General features: G+C 46.8%; 3 protein-coding genes across 3 annotated transcripts; 1 reads left to right on the top strand and 2 right to left on the bottom strand.

The window, feature by feature from the left end:
• Positions 1-1,870: 1,870 nt before the first annotated feature.
• Positions 1,871-7,639, top strand: LOC122390213 (fibrinogen C domain-containing protein 1-like). Its single transcript, XM_043382944.1, has 2 exons — positions 1,871-2,276; positions 7,560-7,639. The coding sequence occupies exons 1-2, from the start codon at positions 1,871-1,873 to the stop codon at positions 7,637-7,639; spliced, it is 486 nt and encodes a 161-aa protein (XP_043238879.1).
• A 7,469-nt stretch (positions 7,640-15,108) lies between these two features.
• On the bottom strand, positions 15,109-20,774 carry LOC122390227 (galactosylgalactosylxylosylprotein 3-beta-glucuronosyltransferase P-like). The gene is made up of 6 exons (XM_043382956.1): positions 20,668-20,774; positions 19,693-20,119; positions 17,934-18,100; positions 16,978-17,154; positions 16,429-16,539; positions 15,109-15,579 (listed from the first exon to the last, which is right to left on the bottom strand). Exons 1-6 carry the CDS (start codon positions 20,671-20,673, stop codon positions 15,460-15,462), a joined length of 1,008 nt encoding a protein of 335 aa, XP_043238891.1. The 5' UTR covers positions 20,674-20,774; the 3' UTR covers positions 15,109-15,459.
• A 1,626-nt stretch (positions 20,775-22,400) lies between these two features.
• On the bottom strand, positions 22,401-23,801 carry LOC122390225 (shematrin-like protein 1). The gene is made up of 3 exons (XM_043382955.1): positions 23,729-23,801; positions 23,041-23,477; positions 22,401-22,477 (listed from the first exon to the last, which is right to left on the bottom strand). The coding sequence occupies exons 1-3, from the start codon at positions 23,741-23,743 to the stop codon at positions 22,468-22,470; spliced, it is 462 nt and encodes a 153-aa protein (XP_043238890.1). The 5' UTR covers positions 23,744-23,801; the 3' UTR covers positions 22,401-22,467.
• Positions 23,802-25,174: the final 1,373 nt, after the last annotated feature.

Here is a 25,174-nt window from a genome sequence, read left to right as displayed (position 1 = left end):
CATTACAGGGTGTTATGGTTAAACTGTCGATCATCAGAGAATAGAATGATAAAAAATGGACGCACGAAAAACTGAGCGAATTGACCTTGGTACGAAAAACTGGTTACAAAATGCTCTGATTTCACACTCACTTTTTAAGCCCTACCTTTTAATCTTTCAAAAACGGTTTGGTGGCAGTCGATCAGTTTGAGCTGACACATGTCATGAGATTACCGCGGACAAAGCCACGTCTTTTCACAGCCACTTGGCTACTCTTACACGGCCTTACTTTGCTCTGTTATGCGAAACATGTGATGCGCGTCGAAAGCTGTCAGCATTACTAGAACCGACAATTACGATAAGTTTTGGACATGTCAGATGTTTTTCTGGAAACTGGTGACGATGAAGCAGAAAATAAAGAGCGGCGTATACGTGGCTCATGACGTTGCCTACGTAAGCTTGTGTCGTCTGTTAAGGCTTTTATAGAACAGTTTAATCGGTCATATTTACATTGGGCGTTTATAAAAAAAGTTCACTAATAAATAAGGTGCATTGTGCGGTCATTAATTAACAATGTTTGCATGTAAAGACACTTATCATAACGAGCAAGAAAAATAAAACACATAATACAACTAGAAGAGCAAACAACCATTGCACGATCCATAATTGAGCGCGGTGCCTGCTCGGCGGCTGCGCAGGGCGCGATGTGCGTGCGCCTGGCTGTTAGGCTGTACCGCGGTGTCTTCGTCCGCGCGGTTCAGTTGGCCCGCGCGGCATTCTGAAATAGACCGGCAGACTGAACAGCTGTGTTCCTCTACACTCATCAGTCATCATGGGCCATTCGTCTCTGGTCAAATCAACTGATAGCTACGGGGCATGGATACGAAACCATAAAAATGTGGACGATTCTGGCCCCGGTTTACTGTTACGGCTCCAGATCAGATTTTTAATAAAATGTCTCGGCGGCTCCGGCTCCGGCTCCGGTCAGAATGTTCCGGCTCCGGCTGCTCCGGCTGTATGCCAGTTATAGCTCCGGCTTCTCTCTTACCAAACGTGATCAATCCACATTTGAAAACACAATCAGCACGGTAGAACGGTCGCAATGCAGCGCAGTCGCACAGTGCGGTCGTAGTCGTAGAGAATCGGAAACTGATCACTGTAAAGTGTGAACTGAATCTCGCCTCGTGCGACATGCATGGCTCAGACAATAGCAGAGAGGAGTCTCAAAAAGACATCACTCACAATTTTCATCCCAGCATCTAAGCATTCCGGGCCGGCTAGGGTTCGTCCAGTTTTAGCAACTTTTGAAATATGATCAATAGCTGGAACCTCTAATATCGCTTAGAAATAGGGCTATGTTGTGCTTTTTTGCGCATCTGGACGACGCCAGACAGCCGAGATAAATAATCTCTGTTCTCGCCTCAGCATATGACATTTTCACAAGCTATTTCCACTGCAGCAAGATAGCTCTTCCTTGCACGGATTTTGGTGCCTCAGCACCCACAGTCGACACACATTTGTTCTATTTCCCGGTTCAGTTCTGCGCATTTGATTTCAGACAGACGATGCAGGTGCAACAGCTGCTTTCGTGAAATTCTGTCGGGAATGGATGTGAACCAGACACCTGTGAGGTGGTATAAAACGGGCCGATCCGACCACGCCTTCAGTGGAGGCGACTGTTCCTCTTAGACCACCGAGGACGTTCTTCTGCAGCACCATGGAGATAGCGCCGCGTCTCCCAGTGGCGGTTTGTGTTCTTTGGCTGCTGATGTGCACCGTTGACCTGACCTCTGGGCTGACCTCTGATGTCAACGGTACGTCAAAACAGGCTTCACTTGTACGCGACTGCAGTGACCTGCCTCAAGGAACAGCCAGTGGTGTCTACATGATCATGGTAGATCTTCTGACTCCGACCCCGGCCTACTGTGACATGGACGATGGCGAAGGGTGGACCGTCTTCCAAAGAAGAGCCGACATCACACCCAGGCAGGACTTCTTCCAGGACTGGGAGGCCTACAAGTGGGGTCTCGGAAGTTTAACAGGAGAGTTCTGGTGGGGACTTCATCACCTCTGGCAGCTGACCTCCCAGCTAGACCGCGTTTACGAGCTAAGGGTGGATCTCTGGGATTTTGAAGAGCAGACGGCGTACGCCACCTACCGGAAGTTCGCCATCGAATCCGAGGATGAGGGATACAGAATTGACTTTGGCGACTACTTCGGGACCGCCGGAGACAGTCTAACCTACCACAAAGGAATGAAGTTCTCCACTATTGACAGAGACAACGACATTTGGCCGGGTAACTGTTCATCTAACAACCAAGGGGCCTGGTGGTATAAATCCTGCTGCATCTCTAACCTCAACGGGCTGTACAAACCCGGAGTATCAGACTACATAACCGTCTTTTGGCATGAATGGCGACACAACGACAGCCTGAACGCCACCACCATGAAAATTAGACCCACAAATACGCTCTAAACACGCGGAGCCGTAGGCAGCAGATGCAAGCTTTTCCACATTTATTTCTCTCATATACGCATATTACATATGTATATGATATCATACATAACAGTAGAACACTTCAATCATGATAACATAAGATAACAGTGATATTTACACTTACGTCGTTCGTGCATCACATATGTCACCCATGTATGCACAGCCTGTCTTAAAAGTACCGCGTAAAGTGACGGTGGATCCATCAAGCCTGACCGAGGAAGGGCCTGCTATAATTTGAAAGTCACCGAACCAGCTGACCTGGGGAATGGACGAGGTGTCAATTGCTTCGGTGACTCAAATTTAGCAGGCCCTTCCTCGGTCAGGCTTGATGGATCCACAGTCACTTTGCGCGATACTTTTAAGACAGACTGTACAGTGTACGCGCTTAAACAAAAGTTCACAGTGCCAAGTTCTACGGGACCCTGTCCCGCCCTGCATTTCCCCGCAAATGGACCACATACCCGTCCTCGCCGGGGCGATGTCCGTATAGGTCGCTGCACTGGCCGGACCCGCGATCCATCACCCTGACAGGGGGGCAAGTCGTGCGCCCCGCCGGCCAGCCGACCCTTTATAGAGCCGGCCTTCGGTTAGCCGGGTATAGCAGATACAAACTTTCATTAACCTGCACTCTTAGTAATGTATTTTCGATTTGGAAAAGTCTTATTTGGTTTTGGGAAGCTGTTTTTTCATTAACTTCTGAATGTGGATTTTGGTTTTGTGATGTTCTGTAAAAATGTATTTTGTCATCGAAATCGGTTTAATTAATAAACTGAAAAAAATCGTTTTCTTTTTTGAAGTGCATTTGTTTGGTTTCGTCGGCATTACGCTCGGTGTATAAGCACTGATTTGTAAATAGGCCTAGTATTTTTCTATGCTTTTTTCTATGGATTATCATTCCCACGAATATTCATCTTTATCTGCATGCACCTACTTTATCATTATTATCACCAGTAAAACGCCTTTTGGGCGAAGAACGAGCGAGCGAGATAGTGAGCCCTGCACGTGCGGAAAGGCGAGAGGGTACTTCCAACGGGCTTGCGCAAAGCACCCTTCTAACCGGTCGCTAACGGTGTACCAAATTTGAACGCAATCGGCCCAGCCGTTCCTGAGATCCGGAAGCGGCATTCTGCACGTGCGCACGTGCAAACGGGGTCCAAACTGACTTTTGCACGGCACCCTACTAATTGGTCCCCAACCGTGTACCAAATTTGAGCGCAATCTGCCCAGCCGTTCTCGAGATCTGGAAACGCCCCCTACACGTGCGCACGTGCGGTAGCACCTTAACCGCAACACATGGGAATACATTGCCTGGTGGGTGCCTACCTGTATGCCAAGTTTCAGCGAAATCGCACCAGTAATTACCGAGTTATTAAAATGGGAACAAATTTGACACCTCTTATTGTTGTAATTTGCACGTGCACTGGGGGTGACCCACATGCATCGAGAGTATCCTATTTTTGGTAGAAGGGATGCTGCTACCCTACAAAAATTACCGCAAGTCAATCGCCCAAGCGGCTGCTGAGATATGAGCCTCTCAAAATCACTACTTTTGCAAAACAGCTTGAACACCCTTGACTTTTCACGTGGCACGTGCCACGACGGTCACTGAGGTGTATCAAAAGTAGTCAATTACGGGGTAGAAGGGATGGGGCTACCCAGCAAAAAAGACCGCAGGCCAATCGGTCCAGCGGTTGCTGAGATATAAGCCTCTCAAAAGCGTTACAGGCCGGGCCGGGCCGGGCCGGGCCGCTCATACTGAGATTTTTCCGTTATATTGAAAAGACTCGCTTCGCTCGCTGCGCTCGCTCGCTCGTAACTACTTATTACTACTTATTACTACTTATCACTACGTATTACTTAAGATTAAAGGTAGTGTGCCACCTTTGAAAGATTTCCCATTTTATTTTTCCTAGGATAAGAAGCTTCTGTTTTTACCTAATATCGCAAAAAAAAAATCAAAAATGGGCCTGGAATAGTGCCTTTTTCGCCTAAAAGTTTATCGGTTTTTCGATATGTATAACAACTGTAGTGGGCTGAACTGCAAACAGGCGTCGGCAACAATCGCAAATGCGGCGCACATGTGACAATAAGCAAAGGTCATTATAGAGTTACGACGTACGGGAATGAGTTATCAGCTGTCTAATCGTAGACAACACAATGTCGAGCCTTAAACTGTAAGCCTGTATTGGTATTGTTTCTTTTATTTGGCTGTCGAACATTATTTATGGTTTGAAATATGATTTTATGTAAAATAATTGATATGAAACAGCCGTCTCTTAAGTTATGACCCCATTTCACCACACGCAAGTGGCAGAAATGACAATGATCAGTTGACGCATTTTTCTTGGCCGAAGTCAGAGCGCGCGGCCCGACGCACCACCACCGCACCACAAAGTATGAGCAGAAGCCGCGCCCAAAGCCAGGGCCCCGGTAACGTGAGGTAGCCGAGTCGGGGCAGCGTGCGCTGACCCAAGCCGGGGCCGCAGCTTTGGGCGCGGTCTACCGCATCCCCGCGGGCAGCCCCGGGCTATCACATGACACCGGGAGGACGCGCGGCCCCGGCTTGGGTCAGCGCACGCTGCCCCGACTCGGCTACCTCACGTTACCGGGGCCCTGGCTTTGGGCGCGGTCTACCGCACCACCTAACAGGCGTGTTCGAAACCGCAGGAGATGCTGATGAACGGGTTTATCGAAACTTGATTGGATGAGCATATCGGTAATAGCGATTTCAGTGTGTGCATTTATTGTTCATAGTGGTGTGAAATGTGGTTGGGGTACGACCGACAACCCGTCGGGGCGAATTTCGCACTGGGGTACTCAAAATTTGAAGAATTTAAGACGTTTCCATGAGTTTTGAAGGTATGGATAAGTTCTAAAAATCCGGTTCTCCTTATCTGGGCCATTAACTCCATACGGTCCAGGAAAGCTGGCACACTACCTTTAAGCTTACCTACCAAGCTATATAAGTTGGCAGACAGATCAGTTTCACAGACAAGTACCATATAGTTCAGTGGAGCGTAATTAGACGCCAAGTCAGGCGGGGTCGGGGCCGGTGTCGACTGTTTCCTAAGCCGGCTCCGACACCGCGGGGGTGGGAGACGGGGAGGGGGTGTTGATTACCGTACCAGTGGAGTGACCCGCATCCCGGGATTACGTGCCAGGGTGTCGGCGGATGCACCGACAGAGAAAGAGTGACACGGCTGATCAGGGGTCGAGATATGCACCACGCGGTAACTGCAAAATGTCAATCTCTCTGATCCCCAAGTCTCGGCTCAAGGGTCACAGGTAAGGCAGGGGTAGTTAGGCCCTCAATGGAGCAGCGGAGGTGATCTGAGGGTATCGGCAGCGGGGGTTGGGGAGGGGACGCTACCGATTAGGACACCCGACACATGTGGAACGGTAATATCTCCTGAATGCTGGCGCCCGACCGTAATTAGACCGGCGCAGACGTGGGTCAGGGAAAACCGGAGCACCAGATCACTGGGCTGGTGTCCCATCGTACAAATATAGGTGTTTGGTATACCTACCTCTGTATGAGTATGTGTATATTTTATGTGCAAGTCCATTGTATATTTTATCCTCGGGGGGGGGGGGGGGAGGGACCAATGGATGCCTAATTATAATAAGCAGTTGACCAAAGTCAGCGGCTTATTGGCCAGGCTTGTTAATTTCCTAAAATTTTTGTGACTTTTGTTTAAACGGGCCCTCTCACCTTCAAACAAGCAAATGAATTAACATAAAAGTGATGTATCGTGATTAAAAAGAAAAGCTTAAATGGATATCTACCAAAATATACGAAAAAATATTCACATTTTCATAGAAATTAGACTTTAATTTTTATCAATTTTTGGAGCCTCTGGTGTTCCTATCACGTCATTTGGAAGCAATACTTTGGCATCTTTTAAGTGGACAAATGCTGTGCGCAAGGCAGTACCATACTACCACAGCAGTAATTGCCTTTTACTAAAATTTTAGTATAAGATATAAAAATCGCTAAATCTGCGCTGACGAACACATTTCAGAGGGTCCCTCAAGCTATATGCATTCGGTCCTCTGAATTTGAGTACTGCTGATTTTTGGCTTAAATATTTCCAATTTAAGGCATTTCCCGATGTTGTGAATACCAAAACCGGTAATTGCGAGCCAGGGACCCCGATTTGGCTATCTCAGCTCAAAACTAATGTTATCGTGGGATGGTCATTTGAAGTAAGTATCGCTGCAACAAAGCATTCGTCGAGAATAAATATCGTAACATTGACACTAGGAATAAACTGTCGTCAAACAACGCTTTATAAAACATAAGTCAAACTTATGAATTTATACGAGAACAAAACTTGTCCAGTTGACCAGCGAATGCATATTCTAAACCTTCCAAAGCTTGATGTGGACTGTCTAGATAAATTTACGCCATAGTTTTGAAAATGTTTATTTGTGACCAAGTGTAAGAAGCGTTATATCTATGGCCTTAATTATCACACTTCATGCTACACGTGGCACTATTTGCGGCACAAATAGCAAGTGATGTTTTTCTTTTTCTTATTTTCTTCACGATGCAATGAAATTGCTTTGCTTTCGTCATAATAGTCAGGTATTTGTAATTTCCTAGACTCAATATTCTAAGTTAACAACAATTAGAATAGAAAGACCGACTTGAATTCCATAGGCGAACGATGAAATTCCTGGAAAATTGAAGAGTTCCGTCACATGCCGCACTGGCAAAGACTATTTGTATAATACTTCTTTCTTAATCAAAACGTACATCCTTGCTAGTGATTAATTTCATTCCTTTTTACATTTTCTTCTCAAGACAAAACGATCATGTTAAAAAAGATAATTTATTCGCAAAGCCTTATAAGAAATCAAGGTGCTTGCTTATCTACAAAAGCCCTAAAGCAATTGCCAATAAAATACAATATTGCAATGGGATAAACAATACTACTTGTCCTAATCTCTTATCAATTATAAATTAAAATATCATTTATTTAAAACTAACCCCACTGTCTTTATGACATCTTATCTACTTGATATCCACAATCATATTTCACCCAAAACTAAATCTAAACCTGCGTCCCTTTCCCTTCAGCTACCGCCATGCGCATCGCGCACGCGCGATTCGGGGATTATCATTGGCGTCTTGCCACCGCGCCAGGGCACCGGATTTAATCCCAGCGGGTCTGTACCGTCCGATGGATAGATGATAACTTTGTGGGTCACCGGTCCTCGGCTCATTTGCTCGTGAGGTACGTACAGTTCGCAGCCCGTGCGTTCGATTAGTGGTGTCAGCGAATCAGCGAGGTTACCTCCTTCTGCAGCATCGCAATGTAAGTAGACACGCCCTGTTATTATTTAAAGCCTATCAATTTTTGTAATAGGTGTAAAACGTCCCTTTCCAGTCATGCTTACCTACATTTTCATTGCATTCGTAAGTTTCTAAACGCAAATGATGATAAAAATACCAGTTAAATACCTACATTGTACCTAGTCTTTTGCGTTGTTTACTAAATTGCGATTCGCTTAGACTCTTTGGAGCCGTAGACTTATTCGAGAACTATACCGTGATATCTCACCTAGAAACTAAACAGAACATTTGTAGGTTTACGTTATGGGCTGGTGCAAGAGAATACAAATTTACCACTGTAGGTTACTTAACCACAAAATAGTTTGCCGATTTTACCTAGCTACGATTTTACCTGAACTTATTTTGGAATACTCGTAAGGGGCTGCAGGTCGGAAATCGGTAATTACGGTCCCAACTTTGAAAGTAAGGGCATGTAAGGGTGCCAGCTCGGGAGTCGGGAAATACGGGTCATACCCACTGAATCGGGATATAGGGATTTTTTTCATGATCATTACATGATTATGCTTACCTATGAGTGGTTGATGAGTTATTCCATGAGTAAGAATTAAATTAGTGTGCTGCCAGGATGCCAGCAATTAGTAATACTCAGCTCTCTCCCAAAATAGTAGCTTGGTATATGAAGGTAGGAACTTTTTAGGGACTTTTGGGAGATATCGTTTTAAATGAAGAAGTAGATAAAAGACTCTGGACATCTAGGCCATTCAATTGGATCTTAATATACATGTAAAGCGAAAAAAAATCGTTTTCACGACGGCCATCTGGTACACATTTGGTGCACATCTGGTGCAGATTAGGTGCAGATCTGGTCAAATAAGGTTCAGTGTGTCTCTTAGTAGCGATCAGCTAGCGTTGCACTAATTGCTTACATGCCTGCTTTGTCATATTATCAGAGTATCATCGGTTAAAACACGGAAATAAATTCATGGAATAAAGATATTTGCTGTAAAAGAGATTAGGTGCAGGTTTAGTCAAATTAGGTGCACTCGCCGGATAGCTCGTCGTGAAAACGACCTATAAAGGTGCGTTTGTAAAATGTTACTGTATACGTATAGCAATAATATATGTACATAATAAATTGAATCGCAGCCGTCTGTCGGCTTCTCTTGCTAACAGACCCCGCCTTTTGCGTCTTACAGGTCTCCTGTGGCCAGCACGGCTGTGGCAGAGTGTCGCGGAAAACGTTCCTCTTCCGAGAGCCAGCCTGGCACACCACCTCCCAGCAAGAAACCCAGAACGACGGCCGCCTACCAGTGGTAAGTACACTTGTTTTTCTGTGTTGGTACCTCATCGGGTGCGTCTTCGTTTCACTCACTAACTGACCAATTGAACATTGATGATGGCCTCTGGGGGCTCCCGAGTCTGATGTGATCTAACACAGTGTTTTTCTGGCACACACATGGTATCCGACAGCTACAAAATCCATGGGACGCTTCAGAATTCCATTGAACATACAAGAAGCTGTTGTTTTCCATTCCGCTCCTCGGGGACACAACTGGGCGTAACGATGTCACCAAAATGGCGCTGTGGTGACGTCGGGCTGCCGACAGTGGTTTTCCATCACTTTCCTTTGTCATGAACCCGAAATACTAAGAAGTTCTCTTCATGCTGTTTTACCGATATAATTTCCTAGATATTTCTCAAATGTTCACAGCCTGACCAAACTACGCGAATAGCAGAGACTCTCGATTTTTTTTAAATAAATTGGCGTCTTGTGACGTCGCAACGTCCATGTTTTGTAACGCTTAAGTGGCGAAATAATCCCTAGTTGCAAAGCAGTAGAGATGCGCCACAGTGGCAAAAAGTTGCCTGAGCCTTTGTAGGATAGAGCCTGCAGGTCAATCTGCCCTCTGACCCCCTGACGCCTGCACCGTTCTCAGGGAGGGCACTCCATCGCCGCCCCCGAGGACCCGTATCTGTCGTCTGCGCCCCCGCCGCTCTCTGGCTGCCGTCTTCAGCGCGGTGTCCAAGGATGGTCCTCCCGTGCCGCTGCTCCGACCCCGGCCCATCCGCACCCCACTGGACCTGCTGGAGAGCCTGGCCAAGGAGGAGACACACCGGGAGTTCACCACCAGTGGACTGTTTGCCAGTGAGTACAGACGACATTGGTTAGGAGAGAACTGTGATGGATTTTTAACTTTTCTGGAGACGGGTTGTGTGTTCTGGAGTGGTTTTCTGTGTTCATGGCCAGTAACAACTGACCTGCTGCCTCGGAAGTGGAAGCAAATCTGTGATGAACATTCGACTTCTTTCTGGACGCTAATGGCAGTTGTGTGTGTTGATGCCCAGCGTCTACCGCCACCTAACCGTTCTCCCGTTCCGTTGCAGTCCCGTGTCCGAAGGAGGGGTGCGGCACGGTCTGCCGGGAGCCGAGCCGCCACTGTCCGCGGCCCTACCGCGAGTCCCGGCCGGAACTGTGTCTGCCGGCCGAGGTGCTGCTGCCGCCCGGGGCCGGCGCCGGTCTGGGGGCCGGCCTGGACGGCCTGCGCTGCCCCTCGTGCGGCTGGTGCGTGGCGCTGCGCGTCGGCCCGCTCTGGACGCCGCTGGAGCTGCTGCTCAGCCTGGTCCAGTGGCGCGCCGCCGGCTGGCACCCGGTCCAGTCGGTGGCCGATCGCGCCATCCTCTACGTGCTCATCAAGTACGTCTACGGTGAGCGCGAGCGGTCGTCCGCCATGCGAGAGCCCCTCTTCGCCCCGCCTCCCGTCGGCGACTCGGCGTTCTTGCTGTTCGCCGAGGGCGGCGAGGCGGTCGGATTCGCCACGCTCAAGCGGCGCGGACAGCTGCTGAGGCCCGACGCCGGACCGGAGACGTTCGACATGGACGTGCTCGACTGTGTGTTTGTGCGCCGGTACGCGCGGCGGCTCGGCCAGGCGTCCTCTCTGCTGCTGGAGCTGTGCCGCGCCGGTCAGCTGGGCGTCAGTCACCCCACGCCAGCCATGGACCACCTGCTGCGCAAGTTTGTGCGCCGTCACGCGTGGTGCCGCCGCGTGCTGCACCAGGTGACGTGGACGGCCGGCGAGGGTCACCGGAGCAGCGTGTGGAGCGCCGTCACCCGAGAGGAGCTGGAGGACGCCGAGGACCTGTACCGGGAGCGGCTGCGGCAGACCCGAGGACGGGACGGGTCCCCCGAGAGGACGCCCCTGTACCAGCGGCTGTGTCCGTCGTCGTAGGTGACCTGGGTGATCCCGTGTGGCAGCTCCTGCATGCAGCCTAAGCATGCCAGCTTTGGCAACCTTTCATGAAAGGTTTGTACGATGCATCGGAGCTTGAACTTGGAACCCTGTGGTTGCGAGCTTTTCCATGCTCTTATTAGGGGTGATCATTTGAGCTTGTTTTAGCAAAATAATGAGCTTGTCTTTTGATAGGTCTACCAATCAGGGAGTCAGTTAGTGTGGACAGGGTGTTTTTTTTGTCTTTTGTCAGTGTGCTTGCCAGTCGGTTTGCCATGTTATTTGCTGTCATATTCTGTTAGTCAGTATGTCATTAAGTCTTTTAGCCAGTTTGTTAGTCATCAGTGCTGTAAGGCGGCCGGCGAAGCTTCAATTGTGCAATGATTTGCCTTGCAATAGATTGATCATCAGGTTTGCATCGCAATGTTTCACTTTTATGAAGCATTGTGTCTGATTTCTTTTGTTTTGTAACTCGTATCGAACTTTGTTCTTGGATGTCTGTAGTTTGATGTCCTCATCGAACCATATACTGTATGCACAGTGTATTGGCCGCGCATGTGATCCAACGGTAACCTTTGAGCCGTTTGCTGCTCGTCTGATGCTTTGTTGATGCTGCATGTATCATCTGGTGTGCCATATTGATTTGTCTGTAACCTAGCTCCGTACGCAGGTAAACGTGTTCTCCGCCGTGTCCTCTGGATCCTGACCCGATCCATTCGTCCCGTCCTCACAGATCCAACAATGGCGGCCACGTCATTGTGCTCCATCGCCCACCATTGCCCTTTGTTGGCCCTTGTTGTTGTATCACGAGCCAGAGTCATTCACACCCTTGTAATGTGTTTCATTCTATCCAGCTTCTATCAGCGGTATGTGCAGATGTCTCATTGGTCTTTGGTGTCTGCTGGTCCGTCAGCACGAATGTTCGTGAGCGATAGGCAGATGTACGTGTGAGTTGTGTTCGCCAAGGTGTTCGTTTTACGTGTTGTGGACGATGGTGTACATAATGTGCCTGTAATACAGCCCATAATATGTCCCCAGTATTTTTCATGAGTAGAGGGACGTTAACAGAAAAGATTAATAGAAAGAAAAGGTCATACTTCTCAGGATATACACAAATGTAACATTTATTCATGAATGGGTAAATTGGAAGAAATATTTTGTTCGATACACAACCGCAAAGACAGGTAGGAAGCCAGAGTAGATTTCTATTGCAAGTAATATTGTAATATTTACTTGCAATAGATGATGTAAGGCAGGGGTCGGCAAATGGGGGGTAACGGAGCCCTTCGCCGTGATTGATAAGGGTCTCAGGGAAAACCATCATTTTTTAGAATTCATGACTCGCACGAACTGATAGCGTGATGCATGTGAAATGCGTCGAATTGCCACTCCACCCTGGCATGGTCTCTAGAAACAGGTCACAGGTGAAGGTCTTTAGATCAAGCAGTAAATTTTTTAGATAAAAATGAATGACTCGGAGTTACTGAAAGATTAGCTGTAATATGCTACTCATTACTTGAGTAATTCGTGAAAAAAAAACGGAATGGTTCATCCGTTTTTGGAAGTGTTCATCCTACCTCTGTATAAGTGCGAGGGTTAAAATGTTACATTTGATATGCAGAACGGTGGCGACCGAATACCAATGACCTTTGCTATGTAAGCAATGGGGTCTGATAGGTGGGGGCCCTGACCGGCGTCCAAAAAAGGGGCATCCCCTGAAGGACCTGCCGGCCACCGATGTAAGGGAAAGGCATTTACTGAAAAATGAACATTTTTCTTGGGATTGAAACTCGTTCAAGTCGAGCTTTACGTGTGACTACTCCTGAAGCGAATTTTAGAGATTCCACAAGCATATTTATTTACGCTAAAACAATAAAAATGCGTTTCACTATGAAAGCTCCTAGGCATACATGCATACAAATCCATCTTTTGTGTACTTACCCATGGTGTTAAAGCAGCAACTGTTGACTCCTTCCAGTCCAAAGGCAGGAGTTACCACCCGCCGACTTTAGTCAGCGCTTGCTTCCTTCAGACCCTTCAGACTGTCACTGAGGCTACTACGCGCTGGCCTCCCCGACTTAGCAGGCGAGATCACATGACCGGCCACCGCCCCGGGCGACGGTCACGTGACCGGCCACCGCCCCGGGCGACGGTCACGTGACTATGTAGTCACCGCCCCGGGCGAGGTCACGTGACCGGCCACCGCCCCGGGCGACGACGTTTGGCTCGCTGCCAGACGTAGCTGGCGGTCACGATAGAAAAAAGAGCGCTATGAACAAACAGAAGCTAGGTATTCGAGTCTGAGCAAGCTTGCACTTGATTATCGATCAGTTTCTCTTCTGTAAGAATAAATTAATTTGGTAAAATCAAGATGATTTATTAACCCGCGCCCCGTAGGGGGGGGGGGGGCCGATACGGCCCCCCCCTGTCCTTTTCGGTCGATATCTCCTAAACGGCTGGAGATATCGCCACCAAACTTTCAGGACCCCTCCGAGCATCAATTTTACACATTGTGACCAAAAATTTTTCCAGAGGCTATGATAGGTTGGCCACAAATGACGTCAGAGTGACGTCATGTTCTGTCATTTTCGACCGAAAAAAGACCTTCGCGAGAAGACCTGTCAGGACTACAGCTTTGAAGATACAGAAAAATGATCAAGACATAAAAGGTGTAGAATTGACAGGGCTACAAAACTGCTATCTCGAATTTTTGAAATTTTTGAGTTTTGACCCCCAAAAATCAAAAAAGCATTTTTTTGGATATATTCGCCAAAAAATCCAAAAAGTTTTTTGAGTTTCGAAAAAACCGGAATATATGTGATAGTGCCTACCGTCTTCTATCTACATACCAAATTTAAGATCGATACCTAGTTTTTTGGCCAAGTTATAGCGAAAAAACTGTTCAAAAATGATGACGTCAAATTTTCAAACTCAATTTTTGGCAATTCTAGAACTCGTAGAGCAAAACGAAGACCACCATTAGACTCCCCGTGACGAGCTGCATCGAATCTATACCCATTTTATGCAAAAATATCAACTTTGAAATTTGACCTAATTTGACCTGACCTTGACCTGACCTTCACAAAAACGTGACCTAGGCTGGCCCCAAAGGCTGCCTAACCCACATAATCGCGTTTTTCATGTTAAATGGACCATAAAACATGTATCACACGACACATTCATATTGTGACCCCCGGTGACCTGACCTCGCTGTGACCTGACCTGGTATCAGTGACCTCAGATAGCAAAGTATGTGTTTGACGAACAATGTACCATCGATGGTTTTCAATAAATTACCAATTTACTCGCTTTCACAGCACATTTCTTGAATTGCCTGTGAACGGTGAAAATCTGACCTTTGACCTGACCTGTGACGTCATCGGTTTGACCTAGGTCAATGAAATTTGGTCACAAGGTAGTTCCCGGGTGGGGCTATCGAACGCCGTTTGAATTTTGAAAATCGGCCGGTAACTTTCCGAGATCTTAGGGGGGGGCCGATACGGCCCCCCCCCCCCCCCCTACGGGTGGTAGGGTCCGCCGGTAGCCCTACGGGGCGCGGGAGGTAGTTGAGGAGCAAAAATGGATAACAGGCAGGTATGATGAGAATTAATGTGTTGAAGTGCAGTACACGGCAGTCGTTATTGCCGATTGTGACAATTGTGGCGGTTATGACGATTGAAATGCGACGTCTTGTCACCGCGACCGTGACGTCACCGCGTGTGACATGACATAGAGAAATTGCCTACTCGTGCACGCAGCACGACTTAGCGTGAAATGGCAGTCGCGACCCGACCTAAAGAGTCGGGCACATCAGAAAAGGACGCAGAAAAGTGTATGGGCTTGGTGTTTTGCTGAAAAAAAAAAATAAGCAAAGCTCTTTTGTAAAAACTGTCTGTGGGTTCGCTTCCATCAATGTGAGATATAGCACAGGACTGAAAATCAAAGTCTTAAACTAGTTTTGACTTACCTAATCCTAGTACACTAATTCCACATAAAAATACTGATTTTATAAACAGTAAGCATGTGGATCTACATTCCACCATCCAAAGCAGCGCATGTTGAAATGTTAACTGCACACTGTAACTGCAGACGTTGAAAGACAGAGCGAAATGTTTAAGTCTATATTATAACTAGATAAATAAGATACCAACTATATACCGAAATAACAAACGCACAGCCAGCAGCAACACAGGTGTTCCAACGTGTTTCAACCACTGAGTCCTATATTTATCCGAAGTTCTATGTTATATAGTGTGGCCGGTACATATGGGCAGCAAGAGGCACTTCTGCACGGCTGTTCCATTGCATTTCTCAAGATGAAAAATTATACAAGCTTGGGAACAGCATACAAACAAACATAACAGCATGTGCCTTAGAAGAAGGCGAGAAAATACGCACCGAATTTAACTATAATAACTCATTTTTCTAGCCGCGCAATTTACTATCAACCTTGACCCTCAGGCCTTCATAGGGAGGAGATGATCCATCAGAGCTACTATGTTGCTGCCCTGGAACTTGTTCAGGTCAGCTGGCCGAATTGGAGCCACCTTTTCAGTTCTAGTATGCCACACCAGTATCTGAAAGATGATGAATAAGTGAGGCATGTGATATGACACTGAGCTGTAAAAGATGTCCACCGGCCATCGTATGTAGTCCTTGCTATTTAAAACTGATGCTGCTTAGAATCTTTACAGTTTGTTGAGAATGGTTAAAGGCGAATGAGATAAGCATGGTGATTTTGGTTTCTCGACAGCCCCATTCCATAACGGCTTATGATTGCTGCAAAGCGTTCGTTTGTCATGTGAGATGTAAGCTGAAATGAATGTTTTCAGCTTCATAATGGGGACATTGCGTGTGACACTGGTCTTTTAATACATGGTTAATAAGCGGAACAGCAAGTTACTCTTTCCTGGAATCATCGTGAATTGTAATATGCCCTGAAGCTCGAAATCCCTGGTCTCATGCATACTTTTTAGGCTGGCAAAGCCTAAAGTACGCACAAGTCAGCGAAACCTCCTAGTTCTGACTGGATAAAATGGAAATAAGCAATATTTGACGTGATCTGCCTTGAAGAGGACAGCAAGGCCATCTATACCACGTTGATAACAGTCGTCTATTTGTATGCCCACTCACATACCCTTGTTTGAGCTTTTGTTATCAGTATCAGTTTGATATCAGTTACCAGAGAGACGTGCGTGAGTAAGTCAATGTCATTATATTAAGCATTACAAGCCTATACAAAGTAGGTAGCCTGTGAGCACTCTTCGCCAGCCTTCAAACATTTTTTGTTAACCTGTGAGCACTCGTAAGTAGCCTGTGAGCACTCCTTACTACCCTGTGAGCATTCTGTACTACCCTGTGAGCACTGCTCACCAACCTGAGAGCACTGCTCAGTGCTCACCAACCTGAGAGCACTTCTCACCAACCTGAGAGCACTCGTCCGCCAGAGGCTGCAGATCCTCCCTGGTCACCCCCAGCTCCTTCAGAAAGCCATCCTCCTCGTACCCAGCTCTGTACGGCATGGCAGCGTTTGGCCGCTGCCGGGTCACGGCAGGTCAGGTTAGGGTAGGCCAGGGCAGGGCAGGGCAGGGAAAGGCAGGGCAGGTCAGATCAGATTTTGTCAGGTCGCTTGTAAGGTCAAGGCAAGGCAGGGCAGGTCACCAATAAATCAGGTAAGCCGCCGTGCAAACGTGGAGCTCACATGGCAAGTGTAAATGGAAAAGAAAAACGGGTAACTAGACGGGCATTTAATTGACAAAAAGGTTAAAGAGCAAAAACTAAGGATGGTTACTATGACCCAAGCATATCAAAGCATGACCGACGTGCATTTCTCCTTTACCTGTCTCGGGCACCATCATGCCTATATTTGAAAATTGAAACCTGCCACGATCCCACCATAACCGTACTTGACCACTTCTTTCTTGACCTCACCCCTAATCTCTCCTCGCCCTCAGACTTCTTCCCGTCTCTCTCACCTGTTTCAGTAGCGTCACACTGACGGCAAACCCGGCCATGTCTATAGGGAACCTCCTGCCCCCGTGCCAGCCGTCGTAGAAGTCGGTGACCTGACCTCCAATCACCACTGGTGAACTGACCCCGAGCTCCGTCACCAGGCCGACCGGGAACACGGACACTCCGCGCGTCTTCTGGATCTGAGGAGAACACCAGGGGATGCTTAGAGAAACGGCTTGGGGGACTGGGCGCTGTGGGGTGTTGAGGTTCACTAAGGGAAATTTGTGTTACCATGCATAAGACAAAGATGTAAATAAAATTGAAACGCGGCGAGCATTGATTAAGTGAGGTGTAGAATTAATCAAACACATTTAAGTGTATCAAAGTTAAGAAATCATCGGACTTAACGGCATTAAATGGGAGTGCAACGTAGGGGGTTGAGACAGTGATTTCAGTTCGGAGACATAGCGAATTAACGGAATTATCGACAAAGAAAAACACTGTGACGAACCAAAACGGATCGTTAAAGTGAAACTACACTGAAAACAATTTAACCCAAGGCTGACGAGTAAACCGGTGTTTTACGGGTACCCCTATCCGCAACCATTTTTAACCACCCTCCCAGGAGTAGTGCTAGGTCCCATTGCGGTATAGTCGTACTTGCTCTGAGCGGATATAACCGCTGTCAGCGAACAAGTCCGCTGAGAGCAGGGACGACTACACTGCAATGGGACCTTACTGTACTCCAGGGAGGGTGGTTAAAAATGGTTGCGGATAGGGGTACCTGCAAAACACCGGTTTACTCGCAGGCCTTGGGTTAAATTGTTTTCAGTGTACGACATAATGCACCGGGTACAGTCGTCAAAATATAAAATAATGTCTACACAGTTATCAGCTCAAATCACACTTATTTTCCTTCAACATAGTACCGACACACATGATGAAACACATGATGCAATCACACTTTATCGTTACCTACCTCCGTGAATATTCTGATGTCGTAGCTGTTGTCGTCATCAGCAAAGTACACCACACCTGCCGTGGCGTGACTTCTCACCCAGGAGAGGCCGGTGTTTCGACTGGCCACTCCGCGGGGTACGCGGCCCCAGAACCGGGGCCGGGGAAGGGCCAATTCCGGCACCTCGGCTGGGCAGGGCGCAGGGAGGGGGGGGGGGGGTGAAATCGCAGCCCTGAGCACATTACTAGCACAATATTGCGGTACACACGTTCAAACTTTTCTACTTCTGCATAATATTATTCTGTTCACAGAAATTTAACTGCACCGATTTAAAGCTCCCTACGATAGGAAAAATACATGTGCCTAAGTAATCAATTATTTCATGTTTTCCACATTCTCACGAAACAATGGGATGCAAATGACTTAGCCTGCACACCATATTGCTTTGCTCTACAATATAAACAAGATGAACACAACTGCAATAGTATTCATCATTACCTGGATAATTATAAATGTTGTGAGAGCAATATGTGTACAATGCACATGGTGAATTAGCTAGCAGCCCGGTCTAATGAGTATTTAATGCGGAAAACTCGTTAAAAGATACCATGGGTGCTTAGCGACATTTGTTCTGTCATTACTTTCGAGGTTAACTTACATGACTTTAAAATAAATTTATTGAGATGGCGAGAATCATAGCTGATAGTTATTAAGTATCTGAGTAAGCCTAAATGGTATCATTTTTCCTGAGGCTACATGAATTTCGAATTTACTGCACCATATGAACGGAGGTTTTAGCAGTTTTGCATCCCGCCTTGAAATTAACCGGCTAACCCTGGTATTGACTATTGTTGACAAATAGGGCCGCATAATTGGTACGAAAATGGAACTTTAAATAATGTGTTTTCTTTGGCCACCAATCGTTTTTCAATTGTTTTTTGGATATTATTTGCAAAAGGTCAATTTTGATATTATTTTTGATAATCACGCTCAAAGAAACGTTTTACCACACCAATTGTGTGTTAGCTCTTTTGCCGACATCACCTGTAATTAAGTGTTGGCATGGAGCCCAGCAGGGTTTCCAGTGGTGTTTACATTCCTAACAATTCTCCATCAGCCTCAATTATGTTAACTCCGAGTAATTGTGACATAAACAAATGTGAAATATGCATGGTCACGGCACCATCCTTTGCGTTACAGCACGTTCAAGCTAATTGTCTTAATCATAATTACGGTCGTAATGTGAGCTGTGCAGCCCCGCTGGTGACAAATGCGACCACAATAGCGCCTGAGAATTGCGTTTGTTGCTCCCGTACACCGGAAATATTCTGTTTGTTGCTCGGACTTATGTTTAAGCAATATGTCAGTAAGCGGTGTACATTGCAGAAACAGAAGGGACACTTGTGCATCGAGTTAATCATCCGTAATGAACTCCCAGTCTAATTTACTGACAGCACTGGCTAAGTGGCAGTTTTGGTAGCGCAAATGTGGGAATTCCTTGAAGCGTTTGCCTCTAATATATGATGGTCGCCTTGTTGTCTGACGTGTTGAACCATTGTCGCCGACATAATCAGTAAGCACGGTTTGCAACGAAGGCCTAACATCAATCAAATGAAGAACGGACACCGAATGGTCCAAAGAAGCTCACGAATAAACTCCCGAACCCAATCACGGGCCCAATAACGGACCACATCACGGGTTCAATCACGAACCCTGATCACGAAACACGTAATCAGCGAGTACCACGAAGCCCCCTGACACCATCGCGCGTCCTGCTTACCTATTAGATGCACATACCGCAGTCCTGACCGTTCCAGCAGCTCTGCCAGCGCCGGGGTCCTCTGCGGCGCGTCCTCCACCACCACCCAGAAGAGGAACGGCGCAGCGTGCATCAGAGTCTGTGACAGCCTCACCAGATCGGCCTCCTGTTCCGGTCGCGGGTAGGTGGCCGTGATGACGTACACCGTGCGGGTCCCGCTCTCGGGATCGGAGGCCTCTCGGCGCGAGCGGTGACTCGCGGAGGAGAGAGGAAGGGAGGACTCCTGAGGATTGTCCAGGAGTTCAGCGGAGGAGCGGGGTGTCGGAGGAGTGTCCTCAGGTGTGTCGTAGAGCATGACGTACACCTTAGTCATCAGTGCGAGGCAGGTGAGTAGCAGTAGCAGCGTCAGACGATCCTGGCGGAGCGGCCGTCCCAGCCGGCTGACAACCTGGTGGACAAACAGTGGGTGACGTTTGGAGGGCAGAAAAGTACTAGAAGGTATGGTTGTAAAAGAATCAGATAACTAAAAACAACTATTTGAAGGAAATTGTAATACAAACAAAAAAGATGGTCATTTTCGGATTTTGTTTTCGACCGAGATCTATGACTCCCTCGAGCACTTACAATTCAGATTACTTATAGTTATACAACAGTTTGATTTGGGCATAACTTCTATCGCTTGACTTGGTTACTGATTCTTTAGCTGACCGCCAAAATGTAGAAACTAAGGTTCCAAATAGAAAGAAGCATTCCAAATAAAAAAGAATCGTTAGTTGTTTCACATGAATGCATTACAATGACAAATTATATCAAGTTCCTCATCAATTTAAGTCTGATTGAAACATAAGAACCGCGGACTGCCAAAGAACAATGACGTAAAACAGTGAAAACAAAATGACGGCAAACACTATAGGAGTGAATCATCCCCGTTTAAATTCATCTGCCTGACATTGCAGTTGTAACTAATCAACCCTCCCCCCCTCCAGTCACACTTACCGACATCTCTGTCGATATTCACCCTCCTGTCCCTCTTCTATCCCCCGGCTCTCTCCCGCGCGTGCCGCCGCTACCTCCGCGCCCGCGCAGCGCACGTGCAACAGTACCGCGGCGCGCGACTGCCGGTGTCGCGACTGCAGGATCCACCGGTACCGGGGGGCGCCGCGGGCCTAAACGTGTGCGCTGTTGCGAATAAAAGGACTCGCCGATATGGTTGACGCGTTACGTTGTGGGTAATAGCCGGTTACTGAAAATGTGTAAGTGGTTTAAATGGTGTTTAAATGGTGATTGGTTTTATGTGTATGCGGCTCTTAAAGGATCGAGGAAGAGAATTATGATGTAGGAGATGGCGCAGTATGATGACCGTCTTGCGTGAAAGATTTGGTGACGAAACAGGATAAAACGGCAAACGTCTTCAGTATTATTCGGAAGTAAGGTAATGTTTTTAGGTTTCATAACAGCTCGATGACCTATGTGCTTGTCTAGTGAGTTATTCGAAATGAGGTTGAGAAAATGAGGTTAAAAATGAACTGATTTTTTTTTTAGTGTATTAGTGTTAATGCGATGTGTGTATCGCATTTCATGAATTGAAAATAACGCTGAAACAGACTTGATTGAGGCTTGTACCGTTGGATGCCCGGTCCAAGTCACTTAAAGGGACCCTCCCACCTTAACATTAGATTTGAGTTGAGATAGCCAAAATGGGGTCCCTGGCTCACAATTACCGGTTTCGGCACTCACAACATCGAGAAATGCCTTAAATCGGAAATATTGAATTTCAAAATTGCAGCATTTTGATTCAGAGGGGCTAATGCTTAGGAATACCCCTCTGAATGTATGACGTCAGCGCAAATATCTAACGATTTTTAAATGTTTGACTAAAACGTTTTGTAGCACGCGGTGGTATATGCTATTTGCGCGCAACATCTGCCGCAAACGCCGCACTTCTAAAATAAAGTCGCTAGAAACAGCGGAGATCCCAAAAAAGTAAACAAAAGTAAAAGTCTAATATCTTGAAAACCGGTGAATATTTTTCGGTGAAATTTGGTAGCTATTCGTTTTCGCTTTTTCTGAACCGAGCGACATCACTTTCATGCCAATTCATAAACTTTTTTGAAGGTGGGAGGGTCCCTTTAACAATATCAAGACGTGCTTTCGTTTTATCCTCTAATGCTCACCCATACAATAATTACATGGGTGTAATTCCAATGATCGCACGTGTATAGTACAATGCAATGCACGTGCTATTTTAAATGGTTACACGCGCATAGTTCGGATGGACGTGCAACCATTCAAACCACCTTAAATTGGTCTACAAACTGAAGACCAAAACTTTGAAGTCAGCGCTCACATAACTAGGTAAAAATGCAACAATCCTACCTCCTAGCAGCCCTTCTCGGATGGCAGTAATTCGAGACTTTCAGTTGTTCTAAGCGACATATATCAAGTGGCACATTCGATACTCGCATATACATATACGAACACGTATATTCATGAACATTATACAATCATGTGCCTTCATAGCGCAGAAATCATGTGAGTTGAATCAATTGCAATGCGCAAATATTCGTTTTTAACACGTTCTTGCATCCATCGCTAGAGTTTGTCAGCACTTGTTAACATCTGAATCAGAAGGTAAGCTGTATTTCCATAGAACGAATATAGGGTGGCATCAATCATCATCGAAGAAATACAAGTGATTCGGGGTTGGATGGAATTTCATCTTCATTTTACATTCGTTTATTTTCCTTGTAGGAATTCAATATTAATTATTTCTCTTTTTTAGTGAGATTGAGTCGTTCACCAGTACCTGCAAAAAAGAAGAAGAAGAATAACATCAAACTCGGAGGTTGTGGAATGAGGCTATCTTTGACATTGCTGTGCTAAATTTACTATACGAATATACAAACGTGCTGTACATTTCTGTACAGTAGAAGATAATCATTTAACCTGTAGGTGTAGCCTCATGTAAAAACCTCAAGTATTTGACTGATCTAGTGCGTACTGCGTAACTGTAAAATCTGGAAATAAAACGAACATCTGGCATCACAACACGACTAAGAAACAGGAAACTAGTTCTGAGGCCAGTTTTACCAACAGAAAAACAGCCACCTGACGGAATTTGTTTGTTAAAGACCACCTCACATATATGGAGCGTAAACGCGATGGGCACGTAAGCGGATAGGGTTTTACCGTTTACGCGCCGTATGTGAAGCGGTCTTTAGGCAAAAAATTCCGGCAGGCGGCTATTTTTCTGTTGGTAAAACTGGCCTCGGATCTTTGCCTTTATTCGCAGGAACATGTGCCTAGCTTTTAATTAATTGTATAACTTTTCAATCCTGTTTTAGGGATTCGGATCATACCGGCTCTTACCGGCGGCTAGAGCGGTAGTAGGGAGAATATCCACCGTAGTAGTTTCTACCACTGTAGTACACATTGCTCCCGTATGGACTGTAGGCGGGAATGTAGCCGCTGCTGCCTGCTGACGTGCTGGAACTTCCACTACCGTAGTAGGTTCCGTAGCCGCTGCCGTAAGGAGAGTAGCCTCCACTACCGTAGTAGGATCCGCCGCTGTTGTAGGGGTAGTAGCTTCCACTACCGTAGTAGGATCCACCGTTACCGTAGGGCGAATAGTTGGTTCCATAGTAGGAAGAGTAGGTCGTGCCGGAGGGGCTGTAGCCGTTGTAATACGGGCTGTAGTTGGTGTAGTAGGGGCTGTAGGAGCCGCCCAAAAGCCCGGAACCGCTGCTACCGTAGTAGGTTCCGTCTTGGCTCAGCGCCAGGGCCGAGGCCGCGCAGAGAAACAGTGCCTGGAAACAGAGGATTCGACCCGGATCACCAAAAAGAGAGCTAAAAGTAAGTGTAAAAAGTAAAACATGAATATTTTAAAAGTAAGAAACGAAAAATGGGACAATAAAAGACGCAAAGAATAAACTGTAAAATATTAAACACAAATAACGATAAATTAAAAAGAAATGAATAAATGAAGTGATTCAAATTATTATCATTACAGCTAGGCAACACAAGTTCATCAAAGCCAAATCCAAATCGGATCACTTACCGCAAGTTTTTGCATGATGACCTCGTGTCAGTGCTCTGGCGAATATGCCCCAAAATGCGGCCGAGCTGGGTCTTTTAAACCGCCCCGACCAATCGCCGGCTTCCTGTCTCGATCACCGACTTCGAATCATCGATACGCTGCTCACACTGCGGTCGCGGCGACACCGCGTGATTCCCGTCATGTTTGCCCTCCGTTATGTGAGCAGATGTTTGCATTCGGCGCCTGAACACCTAATCGACAGCACGGCTGAAGCGGGTTGGACGCTAAGCCACTATCGTAAGGTCAATCAAACAGTGCGTTTGATTGAAATTGAAGGTCCTGCGCTCGTGGCGGGGCCATTTTCCTTTCCACCGCGGAGAGGGGGGGGGGCGTCGCGCCTTCCCTCCCCCCCCCCCCACCCCGTGACGGGACGTGCTATCGAAAGGTCATGTACTTTTGTGTTGATCGTGAGCAAGATAGTGCTACGAAGGAAGCAAATATACGTTAAAGTGTGTATGGGTTTGCCGTTGATCAAGGTGTACGCAAAAGACTAGGCATACCTTTGTGTGAAATGCTTGGCGTCTGAATTATTTGACACAAGAAACCGACTTTATATGTCGCTTGGGCCCATACCTATGCAAGTTCAAAATTCAAAAAGACTTACATACAAAGAACAAAACTTTTTTTTTTTGCTCCGCCAGCCTAAAGCCAGTCTGGAGCCGGGGGTCATTACATCTGGCAATTTTGGCCAGGAACAAAGTTTTACGTTAAGCCGGTTTATGTGAACCCAGAAGCAATAGCAACGTGGGAGCCTATCCTTAGCGTGTATGAGCAAATCTAATGGGGAACTTACTTTTACCGAAGTGCCGAAAAAGCCGGAACAAAAACACAGATGAAGAAACGGTAACATTTATTTACATCACATATTCATACACTTGTTTAAGGTGTCAGTGTACTGGTGTGGGGTGTATTGTCAGGGAAAAAGTCCTAAATAACAAAAAACCTGACGCCTATTGCAAAGGGGAAAACCCCGCGCTGAAGCCAAAGAGCGCAGGGAAAAAACCCCTACAGTTGTTTAATCTAATGTGTAGGAGGTAGAAGGGAAGGGATAATGACGGCCCCGTGCTGGGGAGGGGCGCGCGGCGACCACAGGCGTAAACACCTTGGCCGCCAGTCGGCGTTGGCTCTCAACGACTCCGCCTTAGCGGGTCGGAGAGCGCAATAGGGGGCCGCCAGTTACACATAGTGCAATGCAAGAAACATCAATGGCTAGAGCGCGAGCAAACGATGCAATCAGAAGGAAAATGTAAATAAACGACCGGAATTTAGGTTGCACGTGTAAGGAACTGGGCGCCGCGTTACTATCGTCCCCACGGCGCCCACTCATGCCCGTGAGTGCTCGGGGTTCCGTTTGTATCAGTGAGGTGGTTTTTATATGTTGTTAATAAGACGTGCCTCCTGAAGAAA

This window comes from Amphibalanus amphitrite, unplaced genomic scaffold (assembly GCF_019059575.1).
Source record: "Amphibalanus amphitrite isolate SeventyFive unplaced genomic scaffold, NRLGWU_Aamphi_draft 000387F_arrow, whole genome shotgun sequence".
Lineage (NCBI taxonomy): Eukaryota > Metazoa > Arthropoda > Thecostraca > Balanomorpha > Balanidae > Amphibalanus > Amphibalanus amphitrite.
This window is presented reverse-complemented; position numbering and strand designations above follow the sequence as displayed.

Bases quoted from the DNA above. Each gene is read 5' to 3' on its own strand.
- LOC122390213 (XM_043382944.1), top strand. From the start codon at position 1,871: ATGGTAGATCTTCTGACTCCGACCCCGGCCTACTGTGACATGGACGAT. The intron at 2,277-7,559 runs GTAACTGTTCAT...CTTTCCCTTCAG, and splicing joins AGACAACGACATTTGGCCGG to CTACCGCCATGCGCATCGCG.
- LOC122390227 (XM_043382956.1), bottom strand. The intron at 18,101-19,692 runs GTAAGCAGGACG...CGCCCTGCCCAG, and splicing joins GCGGTATGTGCATCTAATAG to CCGAGGTGCCGGAATTGGCC. The intron at 16,540-16,977 runs GTGAGAGAGACG...GTGACCCGGCAG, and splicing joins GTGTGACGCTACTGAAACAG to CGGCCAAACGCTGCCATGCC.